Source organism: Anabrus simplex, chromosome 1 (assembly GCF_040414725.1).
Source record: "Anabrus simplex isolate iqAnaSimp1 chromosome 1, ASM4041472v1, whole genome shotgun sequence".
Lineage (NCBI taxonomy): Eukaryota > Metazoa > Arthropoda > Insecta > Orthoptera > Tettigoniidae > Anabrus > Anabrus simplex.
The window spans coordinates 867,106,458-867,121,023 of NC_090265.1; the positions used below are offsets into that span (position 1 = coordinate 867,106,458).

Consider the following 14,566-nt stretch of genomic DNA (forward strand, 5'->3'; position numbering starts at 1 on the left):
GCTGATAGTGTGAGTCACAAAGCAAAATCAACTATGAAAAGTAACATTGGATAGACTCTGCTCACACAAAGTATACCTCCCACAATCCACAGTAGTTTCTATGCTCATATGTTTAAAGCCCTAGTTGCTGAAAATATCCCCTGAAATTCTGTGCATAGTGATATTTTCAGAGATTTGTTTACAGAAATACACCAACAACACATACTTTCAACATCTACATTAAAGAAAAACTATTTAGATATAGGAGGTAATTTTGCCAGTCACAGAGGATATTTGGGAGTCCTTACATAGGATTGTATGTGGACAAAACCAGCAACTCTGTGGGCAGGTACATTGCTAATCTTATAGTATTAAAACTGGAATCCAATTGGCATTTACTGCTCTCCTTTGTTCTAAGCAGCTTCAGAAAATAGAGCAAAGCATTGTGTACATCATTAACAAGGGGTTCCAGTTGTTGTATCCTGGGAGTGTTGATGATTATAAAGACCTACTCCTTGTCTCCAATGCTGCTTCCTACATGATTGCTACTCTACCTCTCATTAAAACTTTCTACCCTTCTTTAATGTTCATGTTACTTGCATGGCCCATGCCTTGCACAGACTCACAGAAATAGTTAGGGCCAAGTTCCCTGCAGTAAATAATCTGATTTCAACAACGAAGAGAGTGTTCTGTAAGCTTCCATCAAGAATAGCCATCTTCTGAGAGAAATTCCCCTCTATTCTTTTCCACGACAGCCAATCATCAGCCGTTGGGGTTCCTCACTGGAAGCTGCCCTGTATTATTTGGAACATCTGTGATAGACAATATGCCTCTAACAGACAACTCTGCATGTGTGTCGTATGGGCAAAGATCTGCTGAAGGATTATTCCAGTGTTCAGAGAGCCATTGCATATATTCAGGCAAATTTTTCATTTCTTCCAGTCAATCATTACAAAAATAGAAAAAAGGTAGAGTCTCAAACAGACATATTTTGTAATTGAGGAAGCTGAGAATATTATATAAAGTAGTAGGGGTAAAGTAAGGGATAAAATAAAAGACAGGTGGGCTAGTGTATTGCAGAAGAATCTAGGTAATTCAGTGCAGGAAAGGGTACATCAGGTAATGGATGAGGAAAAGTAGACCTACCTAGTGAAATTGAACTGAAAAATGTAGGTAAATTTTGGTATGCCCCTCCCAGCATCTGTGAGTGTAGAGCACATTTTTCCTGCTTTTAAAATTGTTTTAACAGACAAAAGACGAGGCCTGACTGTGGAAAATTTGTAGAAGATTATTGTTATGTACTGTAAAGCAAACTACGACTGAAAAGTGTAGTAGGAATGTTCCTCACAAATAAATACGCATACGAGTACTTCGCATTTAATTTAATTTTAGTACAGTACTGATAAAAAAATGTTTCCTAATCCATAGCTGTTTGTAATAAACGCCTGTTTAATCATGCCTTCATTTTGCAACTATTCCTATTTAGAAAAGGTAGCCTATACCACATTACTGTACTTAACGTAATATATATATATCGCATTACTGTGTAGGTCTATATTGTCATATTTTAAAGTCTATTTTTTTTGCTAGGGGCTTTACGTCGCACCGACACAGATAGGTCTTATGGCGACGAGCAAGGTCTATTTTCTGCCTATTTTTAAAGCATATTTGAAGTGCCTATATTCTCTTTTAAAAACCTATTTACTTGTTTAAAAGGCCATTTTAGGTGCCTAAACCATTTTTTTAGAGTCTAAAATGCCAGGTCTGTATCATCAGATACATGCCGATTGTTGACTACTGCTTTCTGGCAAAGCAAGTGAGAGGTGGTTGCATTCCAAATGTTTATTCAGATTTGAAGTACTTCTTTTTAAGACAATTTCTGTTTGCACATATTACATAATGTGAAATTTTCATCCACTTCTTTAAAGGACTACTATAGGTCACTGTTCTTCCTTTTTATAGAAAACGCCATTTCAGTCTACTTGCCTCCTAATACTGAGCTCCAGTGACAATATGCCCCCGGGCATTCCAAAATACAGGAGAAATACATGTTTGTTACTATTCTAGGAGAGTCCCGTGTACCACGATTTTTTTTGAACGCGCGCTTAAAAATAATACCACACTGCGAGTCAACTGACAATTTCCTGAAACTGATATTGCCAGCGATGCTGAGGCTTATACGTGTTTCAGTTGTTAATATATTCGGGAGGAATGTGCTCAATTCCTACAAATACATTATATACTGAACGATATGTTGACGTCCTTAAAAAATGAAATCAACAAATGTCCATACTGTTGGTAATCATGGCGATGCTGCTTCCTTGAATAGAGCTGGGAACGGAGCTGTTGCTCCTATGATTGCAATCGGTAGTGCGAGTGCAGCGCTCCCTCCGGTATTCTCCGGTAGTCAACTGTTGCTTGGAAACCAATCGGTGGTTTCGGACGTCGAGAGGAGGACGGAGCAACAGTACTGAATCTGTGCTCGCTTGCACTTCCAGTAGTGGAGCGCAACGGATGTGGCAGCGACGTAGTAAATACTGCTTTATAAGTATGAAGAAGGCGAATATATGAAACATATACATTAGCATTTATCGTTAACGTTTAATAATATATATATATATATATATATTTCCGATAAAAGTCCATGCAAATAGAATAGACCTTTTTCATTATATTACCTTTGAAGTGTAATATATATTGTTCGGAGGTATCTGTGGAACAGCAGAGGTGAAAGAAGGTGCGGGGGTGAACAGGTCTCAGGCTACGAAATTAAAGTTAATTTAAAATTTAACAAGGTTATATTTTCTTAGCAAAATCAAGAAATAACAAGCATGGCAGGTACAGAGTAGCAAGGCAACAAAAGTACAATTACAGTATTTACAGGATTTGGGCTTCGAGCCCCGAACTCACAATTCTTGGGCAATTAGCCCAACTTTACTCCAAAATAAGTTTTAACAGAGGGGCAGAAAACCCCATTCATGCCCAGGAGCACTTGCTCCAAATTACACAGAAAAGCCTCCTCGAGGCATACAACACTCAATTTTCAAGAAAGAGCCACTTGCTCTCAAACTTTAAGCCTATCAAAGGCCACACCAAACTCCACCTTCAAGTTGTCCTCTATGGACATAAACATAGGGGTAAAATACCCAACCTACTGAGGCCTATTAAGTGAGAAAAGGTTAATTACATGGCCTCTAAAATACCAATTTGAGAGGAGGCGATCTGCACTCCTAATACATTTTGTTTAAAACCTAAACTGGCTCTAGGCCGCTAATGCAAGGGCTAATCCCACACTAAAGAGGTGACTTTAGAAAGAAACAATTTACATTACGCTAGACTGGAAGAAACGGTTGAGAAAATAAGTTCACCTCAAAGCAATATGAGTGGGAGCTCGAGAGGGTTAAGCACTCTCTATCCCAATATGTAGCTTTAAAAGAGAATAGATGCTAAGAGTCTTTACATTTTAGGGAAAAGTTACATGGTGGAAACTCTTCGGACCCGCCCCGAGAGTTAAACTGCTGAGCTAGCAAGAAAAGAAGTTATTAAACGGCCATTACCTTGTTGTTGAACTGCTGCCCGAAGAAAGAGGCGCTTCCCGCCCCCTGCTACGTTCTTTACACTTTGAAAGTTGGTACTGAAGTGGCGCAGAGACCCGAAAATCAACAGTTTATATACTCTCGTGGAAAGTTCGAGGCGTTACGGAAATGAGAACACCCGCCCACAAAAACTTTATTGGCTAGGGTTAAGCAAGATATTCAAGTTGGAGAAGATACATCTGATTGGTCAGAAATTAATTAAAGAAATTCGGGATTGGCTAAATTCAAAACAAGGGGAAGGAAAGGGTTATACAGCCAACTTAAACAATAACAGAAAGAAATTTAACAAGGAACAAACTTTTGAAATAAAAATTTCTCCAAAAAACCAGTTCTTTCACTTCGCACTAGGGTGCACCATTGTAGTTCTTCAGTAGTGTCCTCTAGAAGAGAAAGTTCACACTTCTTACTACAGGTAAAACAAAAATACATCGAAAACGACCCAGTTCAGAAACTCCAAAATTTCCAAGTAGTGACATCTTCTGAGAAACTTGAAAATTAACACAGTAGATAAAGTTCAGACTTCCTCCAGTAGGGGAGTTTCAACTGGCGCAAAGTTTGAATTAGCGGCGTGGAGGTGTACCGCCCGGTACATATATGATAGACTATACGTACTAGAGGTGGGGACGGAGCGAGTAATACCGATGAGTAATCCGGTTGTAGCGGTAGAGCGCACCACCGATCCCCTCCGCTTACAACTGCGAGTACTCGCGGAGGACCTGAGCACAGTGTAGCGCACAACACACGTACGAAAGTACCTGTATTCAATTTGTGTGTTTCGAATGAACGTATATATTTTCTACGCTTGTTATGTTTTGTAGATAATGTAAAGTCTGTTAGATTATATTTGTGGTGTTAGTGTGATATTTAAACATATTCGTAGATAACTTAGTAGTTATATTTTTAGAACATTTAAAGGAATTTAAAGAAATTTTTACAGAACGTTGTTCCACAAATGCCACGAAAACCGTCGGATGCCTGGCAGTTTTTTGACATCACTGATAATAGGAAACACGCAAAATGCAAATTTTGTGGCCACACATACGCGACGGGTGGTGGCACATCAAATATAATATAATATAATATAATATAATATAATATAATATAATATAATATAATATAATATAATATAATATAATATAATATAATATAATATAATATAATATAATAACTGTATTTATAGAAGCATTCTACTGATAGCTGTTTGGCGTTGGGACGTGTAGTAGTATGTTGTCAGATATGTTTTGTAATCACATTTGCAAAGAAGGACATTCCAGTCAACGTTCATTTACGTAATTACTTTTGTCATCCTGTAGATGAAATTATGTCAGTGTTTTTCATTATATTCTTATAAGATTCTTTATATTTAGGTTATTCTTCTCATTAACCAGTGTACCGTATCACATGAACTTACGAAATAATTGTTAATACATTACTTTTCTGTTAACTTCCAATCCCCTTGTATACAAACCCTTTCGGTAGGTATGCGCCATACTTTGTTTCACTATTCGAATGAGTTAACTATACGAGTTACTAACATTTATTCCACATACTACCTCCTACTCCATAGCAGTTACGTATATAACAATTATAGTGAATATATATGAAGTTATTTACAGTTGTTACGTTGTGAGAGAAGGGTATTAATAGGGGGATGCAATACCTTCGCAGTGCCATACCTATAACGTGTTTAAACGTCCCGCGTCAAGACATTCACTCGGTAGTTCACTCGGTACTACCGGGTGATGACGTCACAACAACTGCTCCGCTCCGCTCCGTCCCAACACTAATACGTACTCTCGTACGTCCCAGCGGTGTTGGGGACGTCCTCAATCTTCCTTTCCTCACACACAACATTCCACACTACCGCCATTCCAATTACACGCAGGTTCATAAAATATGGTGCCTGTAGGGGCAAAAGATCCACATGGGTCGACGCCTCGAACAATAGATTTTGAAGAAAATAAGCAGTGTTGAAAAACAACGCGAGAAGCGGTCCAGTGAACCAGCGCTTTCGTAGCTTGAACGCTAACCACTCGATCACCGCCGTTTCGTATTCGTGAACCCAAAGCACCGGTACATATTCGACGTGAAAAGTTATCTTGCCATTTTCTCGAGAACGCCTTAGTAGTACGCCGTACTACTTGCACATTATGTTGTCCTAATGGACTACTAAATGTGTACAAAGTTGGAAGGTAGTCCGTGATCCGAACTTCATGGCCTCCCCTTGTAAGTGTATTGTACCTGTATTCAGTCTGTGCGTATTAAATTTGCGTCTATATTTCCTCTGCTTGTTGTGTTGTGTAGGTAATGCAAAGTATATTAGAAAATAATCGTGGTATTGGTTTGATATTTAATCCCGTTTTTAGATGGTATTCGTGTTTTAGAATATTTAAAGGCATTTAATAAATTTGTACCACAAATGCCACGAAGGCCGTCTGATGCATGGCATTTCTTTGAAATTACCGATGATAAACATCAGCAAAATGCACATTTTGCGGCCGCATTTACGCGACGGGTGGTAGTCGGCTTCAGCAGAAGAAAACAACATTGCTGTATTAAGCGAAACAGTTATGTTGAGATAAAAGGGCATTGAATATACGGGTGAAATACCTTTACGTTGTCATGCCGCTACAGTACATTCACTCGGTAGTTTACTCGGTACAGCCGGATGATGACGTCACAACAACTGCACCGCTCCGTCCCAGTCACTAGCCAGCGCTCTACCGACTGAACTACTCAGCCCGGTACAATTCCAATCACTTCATTCTCTTCAGTAATAAATGAGCTTTCTTTCTTTATCTGCTTACCCTCCAGGGTTGGTTCTTCCCTCGGACTCATCAAGGGATCCCACCTCTACGGCCTCAAGGGCAGTGTCCTGGAGCTTCAGACTCTGGGTCGGGGGATACAACGGAGGAGGATGACCAGTACCTCGCAAGGCGGCCTCACCTGCTATGCTGAACAGGGGCCTTACGGGGGGATGGGAAGATCGGAAGGGAAGGAAGCGGTCGTGGCCTTAACTTAGGTATCATCCTGGCATTTGCCTGGAGGCGAACTGGGAAACCACGTCCAGGATGGCTGAGGTGGGAATCGAACACACCTCTACTCAGTTGACCTCCCGAGGCTGACCGGACCCCGTTCCAGCCCTCGTACCACTTCACATTTCGTGGCAGACCCGGGAATCGAACCCGGGCCTCCGGGGTAGCAGCTAATCACACTAACCAATACACCACAGAGGCGGGGACGCAAACTGAATTTCAACAGATCAAAATCTGTTATTCACAGCGTAACAAAATAATGAGGCAATCTTGAAACGACTGCAGCATTTGAATGACAAGCGTAGAAAGACACTTGCATCTGTGGAATTGATACTGAAGCCTAAATTGTAATTCCACCCAAGATCACCATTACTACATTGCCCACATTAAAGTATTTGAATTTTCCGCCAGTGAAATCAATCGGAGGACTATCGGAGGTCTCCAGAGGAAGAGCGAAAACAATTGCTCCGCTCCGCTCCTACCGTTCTCAGCTCTAGGCAGTCTGTTTTCGTCTTAGCTATATCATGTTCCACAGTTTCATCTGAGATTGCATCGGTTCGTCATTGGACGTAGAGCTGGGAACGGAGCAGTTGCTCCTATGATTGCAATCGGTAGTGCGAGTGCAGCGCTCCCTCCGGTATTCTTTGGTAGTACTCTGTTGCTTGGAAACCAATCGCTGGTTCGGTCGGCGAGCGGAGGACGGAGGAACAGTATTGAATGCGTGCTCCCTTGCCGTTCCATCCGTGGTGCGCAACGGGTGTGGTAGCGACATGGTAAATACTGCTTTATACGTATGACGAAGGCGAATATATGAAATATATACATTCTCATTTATCGTTCGTGTTTTATTTGTCGATTACTTTTGTAACAATTTGCTTTACGTCATGCCGTCTTATGGCGACGATGTGATAGGAACTATTAAGGAGGGCAATTTCTAGAAGTGAAAATGGAAAACGACGTAAAACCATCTTCAGGGCTGCCGACAGTGGGGTCCGAACCCACTTTCAACCGGGAGATAGTGGGTTCGAATCACACTGTCGGCAGCCCTGAAGTTGGTTTTCCGTGCTTTCCCATTTTCACACCAGGCATATGCTGGGGATGTACCTTAGTTAAGGCCACGGGCGCTTCCTTCCCACTCCCAGAGCTTCCATATCCCATCGTCGCCATGAGACATATCTGTGTCGGTGCGATGTAAAACAAAACAAAAAAGTATCCCCGACCGAAAGTCTCACGCTCCAGGACACTGTCCTTGAGGCAGTATAGGTGGTATCCTCTCTGCGAACGAGGGAACACCCAACCCTGGAGGGTAAATTGATAGAAAGATTATTATTATTATTATTATTATTATTATTATTATTATTATTATTATTATTATTATTATTGTATCCCCATAACCACTTCTGTGGTTTTTTGCGAAGTTAAGGTGCCGGTATTTTGTCCCACAGAAGTTCTTTCATGTGCCGGTACACCTGCCGACATGCGACTCTCGTATGTCAGCATCTTCAAGTACCGCCGAGCAAAGTCGGAATTGAAACCGCAGACTTGAGCTCAGAAGGCCAGAGTTTTACCGTCTGAACTACTCAGCCCGGTACAGCATATAACCAATACCAATCAGTTCGTACTCTTCATTAAAAAATGAAATGGCGTATGGGTTTTAGTGCCGGGAGTGTCCGAGGACAAGTTCGGCTCACCAGATGTAGGTCTTTTGATTTGACACTCTTAGGCGACCTGCGCGCCGTGATGAGGATGAAATGATTATGAAGACGACACATACACCCAGCTCCAGTACCAGCGAAATTAACCAATTAAAATTAAAATTCCCGAACCTGCCGGGAATCGAACCTGGGACCCCTGCGACCAAAGGCCAGCACGGTAACCATTTAGTCATGGAGCCGGACGTACTCTTCCGTAATAAATGAGCTACACGTATAACCCAATGTAAGAGCATCGTATATAATACATGTTTACATGCACTTGAATATACTTATTGCTTAAACTGTTTTACTATTAATAAAATTGTAATTGCATTTGCAATGGTATAATATGTGCCAATATTCAATCTACAGTATTCTATCCACGTGCACCTATTGCAAACTGAATGTCAGCAGATCAAAATCTGGTGTTCATAGCGTAACAGATAATGCGGCGATCTTGAAACGACTACAGCATTTGAATGACAAACGTGGGGGGAACACATGCATCTGTGGAATTAGTAATGAAATTTAAATTGTAATTCCTCCTAAGATCACCGTTACAACATTGCCCACATTAAAGCATTTGAATTTGCCGCCCGTGAATTCAATCGGAGGACTACCGGAGGTCTCCGGAGGACGAGCGAAAACTACTGCTCCGCTCCGCTCCTACCGTTCCCAGCTCTATCCTTGAACGCATCGCTTCGCGTGGATACCGTTGCGGCAGCACATGTCGTGATATCAGGACTGATCACAACCGTTGCCTACGCTATAATAGAGTCACAACATCGATCACAGTCACAGTTTAGGTAGCAACATTCTAGTTCGGTATTATCCGCGCACTTTTTAGTGATAGATTTACACCCTAGTGCTAAAGCGGTCGACTTTGGTTATCTTCGAGATTCGTATTGGCAACCATTGAAACAAAACTAAGAATCGCTTATCATCGCTGTGCGCCATCTGGCGTACACTTTAAGTTCTCGTACTGTTGTTGTTTACACAGCAAAGCCAAACCATAGAATTCATGCTAGGAACAAGTTTCGCAACGGGAAATGTTATACAGTATTAAATATTGTGTGTGTGACACAGTTGATTGCTTAAAATAATAAAGGTTTATAAAATTCATATCGATCGATCATATTATCGACTCAATTCAGATTTCATTTCCATTCAGTTGACAGTGTTGACGGAACCCTTCTTACTTCTCCAACGAGTACAAAAATCTATCACTAAAAAGTGCGCGGATAATATATGGAGTTAAGAGGGTGTACGGTGATCACTTGAAGTGAAATCTTGAAATCACGGCTGATCACAGTGATAGCGTAGAAAGTAACAGTCGTTAATCGTGATTTATTGATATCAGTGAAAAAATCACAGTTCCTGAAATATCGCCCATCACTACTTTGAAACCATTTTGTGAGTCCGCTGCATGGTCTACTTCCCTCAGTCTTCAAGTACTTCGTACTCAGAACAAATTGTGAACTGCATTGGTGTACTAACTTTATTGGAATTGTGTCTGCGTGTAGAACTAGTACAAATATAGTACAGTATTCACGAACAGAACAGAACAGTACGGGTACGGCACCGCCGTCTCGATCCTCCTATACTGCCTGCTCTATGCGAGCCTTTTTGCGATTACGCTGCGACAAAATTTATCCGCTAGATGGCAGACATAGACGCACAATGTTCTAAACTTATTCTAATGACGACAGCCTACAAAACACTATGCAGTATGGTCATATATTCACTGAAGCTCGTAAATTACATCAGTAATATAAACTATCGGCAATATTACCTGTATAAAGTCGCAGTTGGCCTCTTCATGCACAATTTAAAGATTTTCCTGGACGAAGGCTTGGCGTGGTACCGTACTTTTTGTGTTCTTGTCAACGCAATATCAAATAATAGAGGTCTTACGAACTTGGTTATGATAATATCGCTAACAGTTTGCTGATGATCATTCACTTCACACTGTAACAAAACACATTCTGAAAGTTTTTATTGCTATTTTTTTTACGTCGCACCGACACAGATGGGTCTTATGGCGATGATGGGATAGGAAAGGCCTAGGAATGGGAAGGAAGCGACCGTGGCCTTAATTAAGGTACAGCCCCAGAATTTGCCTGGTGTGAAAATGGGAAACCACGGAAAACCATCTTCAGGGATGCCGATAGTGGGGTTCGAATCCACTATCTCCCGGATGCAACCTCATAGTTGCGCGCTCCTAACCGCACGGCTAACTCGCCCGGTATTCTGAAAGGGAAGACGTCGCAAGTCCTTGTAGTACGCTCGTACGTTTGAAGGACTCAAACGAACTCCTGCAGATGCTTCACCAGAGCAACAAAACAAGGTTTTGGGTATCGAACTCTTCCTCTGTCCTGATGCATAATCAGTTCCATTTAGTGGTGTCGAAGTTCTAGGCAGTGAGATGTTGCTGACACAAATGTCACACTCCATCCTCTCTTCAACAACACGAATCTAGTACCCCCAAATTAGGATATGATTTCTTGTTTCTAGTTTGTTTGGAATATTATCGTCTGGATATCTGAGGTTGTCCCAAATGTCTAAACATGAAGACGTTTGTTTTGTGATTGTCCGTCGCAATTCTTATCACAAGGAATCCACTATCCTCCACGGCTTTAATCACCTTCTGTAGAAAAAAAATCCGCAGCCTGTTTTCAGTCATTCGACCGGGTCAGGAATAGAATAAATGAAGCCCCATCTAGCACCGAGGATAGGAATTGTGCCGGCTGCCGAAGCCTGTCGCACCCCTCTGGGGCCATTATTAATGAATGACAGATGAAATGAAATGATATTCGAGAGTGTTGGTGGAATGAAATATGACAGGGAAAACCGGAGTATTCGGAGAAAAAGCTGTCCCGCCTCCGCTTTGTCCAGCACAAATCTCACATGGAGTGATCGGGATTTGAACCACAGCACCTAGCGGTGAGAGGCCGGCGTGCTGCCGCCTGAGCCGCGGAGGTTCCATCACCTTCTGAAATAAGGTGTAAAGGCACACATGCGAGAGTAATCTGCGGATATCCAATTACTTCCTTTATTAGGCCCTTGCCTAGATAAAGCCGACAGCCGCTTTTCTCTTAATTCCCTTCTAGACGGTATTTCATGGGGTCGTATCTTTCCTGGCTGCGAACAGCCTTGCCGAGATTGGCAAAATGGTACGTAACAGTTGAATATTTTGGGGAAAGAATCTGAAGTTTCAGTTCTATGAAAAATATACCTTGCACGAATGAAAAGAACCAAGTCCCAACACCTTAAAATCACTTTTGAAATATCTTTAATCATAACATGATTAATTCATTTCACAGTTCTATACAATATATATCTTGTAAGAACGGAAGTGACCAGACACATTTACTCATCGTACGAAATAACTCAGGTTTTCACACACATTCATGCACCAATAACACAGTGCTACACCCTCAGTGATAGCGAATATTGTGTGTCTACTGCTGCACTCTTACGGCGACTTGGAGAAATATTGGTAGTCGCGTCTTCATGTGTTAAACTAGTGGCATAGAGCAGGCAGTATAAGAGGATCGAGACGGCGGTGGGGTACGGACTACCAGACAGCAGACATTCTCTTTGCTACCAGAGTGCGACAGACAGTGTATTTCTAGTTCGTTTGTGTGTGTTTGTGCAGGGCTACTATAACTTTGATCATGTTGTATTTCGCATGTCATTGTATATCGTGAAACTTTTAATTTTTAAAGTAAGAAAGAGGGTCTATTTTAGCCGAAGCTTTTGTGAACTAAAGTGTAGTACTCAGAGATATGCCTTGTTGGTATTATGAAAGGAAGGAACTTCGAAATACCCCATCAGTTCAGGATGGAATTGACTACGATACTGAATGTAGATACAGGAGAGAAGGAGCGAGGTTTATCATCGACACTGGTACAAAAATGGACCTAGGATACAACACAATGGCCACTGGTGTTGTGTACTTCCACCGGTTCTATATGTTCCATTCTTTTAGACATTTTCCGCGATATGTAAGTAATACAGTCTATAATAACGCGGCAATGAAACTGCATTTTATTAATCATCTTTGTTAGCTGTCAAAATAAGGAGCACTGAAACCAAAAATGTTTTTTCCTTGCTCAAACTATGAATGCATATTTTCACTTTCGTTTTTGTTCTGAGTGTTTTCATCATAGAGGTTACTTCAGAGACGGTAGGTCTACCTATAAATCAATACAACATAGCCCAGAATTTTGTAATGCCATGCTATTAATTTATCCTTAGGTGACAGCGTGCTGTTGTTTATTTCTTGCTGGGAAAGTTGAAGAAACCCCTAAGAAATGCAAAGACATTATTAAAACTGCTCGATCATTGCTTACTGATCAGAAGTTTCAAACCTTTGGAGAAGATCCCAAGGTAAGTATGTGAAATTTTGTAATAGTACTCTACAACATTATATGGAAGGAGTTTTCTATACTTTGTGTCGATGTGTTCAGTAAATTGACTTGTGCTTCAGTGGTTTTGAGTGGATACTCCTGGGATTGCTTCGTGATCTTGCCCTATACTAATTAGTTCTACGCAAAATTACCCCGAGTGATTGGCATGATATGATCAGGCCTTTTGAATTCAGTATTGCAGCGCTGTTGGATGTACAGGAAGTTGAATATGTATATAGGTACCTTGTGCTGTAAACTATGCTCTCCATTAGCTTAATAAGTGTGTCTGCATCAGTAAATCTGACTTCCATTTTACATTTTGAAAATAATTAACCTAAATGGTAGTTGTCCTTGTGTGGTGGTGGTGGTGGTGGTGATATTTTAAGAGGAAATACAAGTGGGCAATCATCGTCTAGTTGTCATTGTAACATCATTAAAGTTGTGCTATCTTCCCACGCCCACCCCATGCTCCCACTCCGTTGTTTTCTGCCTGGCGCGCTGATTGTTTTGTATGGCTGCCAGTAGAATGAATTCATTGTACACTAACCTTTGTTTATTGACACTTTCAATCCTGGCTCTAATCCAGTGGTATTTGAAGGGGTCTTAAATACGTCAGCCTCGTGTTTGAAGATTTACTGGCACGTGAAAGAATTCCTGCTGGAAAAATCCTCGGCACCTCTGCGCCTCTGAAAACTATTAAAATGTACTTAGTGGGATATTAAAACAAATAACATTCTCTATAGTAACAGTGTTATTGTTTTCACATCCTGCTATTTCCCCTTGTGGGTGGGGGCAGTAGAATAACTCCTGTGGTATCCCCCGCCTGTCGTAAGAGGCGACTGAAAGGGCCCCAGGGGCTCTGAAGTTTGGAACGTGGGTTGGCGACCATGGGACCCTTAGCTGAGTCCAGGCATTGCTTCCACTTACTTGTGGCAGGCTCCTCACTTTCATCTATTATATCCGACCTCACTTGGTCAACTCTTGTTATTTTTTGACCCTGACAGTTTTAGAGCACTTGAGGCCTAGGGAGTCTTTTATTTTCATGCCCTTTGTGGGTCTTGTCTTACTTTGGCTTATACCTTCATGTTTCAAAGTGTCGGATCCCTTCCATTTTTCTGTTTGATTAGTGTTATATAGAGGATGGTTGCCTAGTTGTACTTCCTCTTAAAACAGTAATCACCACCACCACCACTTTTACATCCCAGTAACTACTTTCTCAACAATTTTCGAAGACGCCGAGGTGCGGAATTTTGTCCTGCAGGAGTTCCTATTTTACATGCCAGTAAATCTACTGACATTAGACTGACGTATTTGAGCACCTTCAGATACCACCGGAATGAGCCAGGATCGAACCTGCCAATTTGGAGTCAGAAGGCCAGCGCCTCAACTGTCTGAGCCACTCAGCCCGGCAATAAGACATAGGGCCTATCTGTGTCTTCACATATCTGTGAAGTTTTATTATTAACCATGGTGTTGATGAACGTAACTGTTATTCATAATGGATGCAGGGTTAGATTGTGATTTACCAGAAAGCTTTCCCAGTTACATGGTTAGGTTAGGGTTGGGTTCTGTTTTCTTTTGGAACGTTGTTGGTTAATTTTGATGATTGGTTTTTCCTGGAGCCATTGCTATAGACCTTTAAGGCCATAAAACTGGGCTTAATCCACATGAGGCAAAATTTTACTATGCGACCCTCAAGATTAAATCCTGCAGGCACTGCTTGAAAAGCACAAATCTAACTTCACTATGACTTTTGGATGATGTGACTGTTCTGCACAAAGCTGCCAACTTAGGAATTAGTGACAGTTGTAAAGTGAGTCTCTAGCAACACAGCACCGCATTGTATGTTT

General features: G+C 41.3%; 1 protein-coding gene across 5 annotated transcripts in view; it reads left to right on the plus strand.

Annotated features, from left to right (window-relative positions):
• Window positions 1-11,877: 11,877 nt before the first annotated feature.
• Window positions 11,878-14,566, plus strand: part of CycK (cyclin K) — a 215,275-nt gene continuing 212,586 nt past the window's right edge. For all 5 annotated transcript variants that reach the window (XR_010858552.2, XR_010858551.2, XM_067136494.2 and 2 more), the window contains exons 1-2: window positions 11,878-12,311; window positions 12,565-12,696. Coding sequence is in view for 3 of the 5 variants with exons in the window: in XM_067136494.2 (XP_066992595.2) it covers window positions 12,093-12,311; window positions 12,565-12,696 (351 nt within the window). In the remaining 2 variants the exon portion in view is untranslated. The remainder of the gene's footprint in view (window positions 12,312-12,564; window positions 12,697-14,566) is intronic.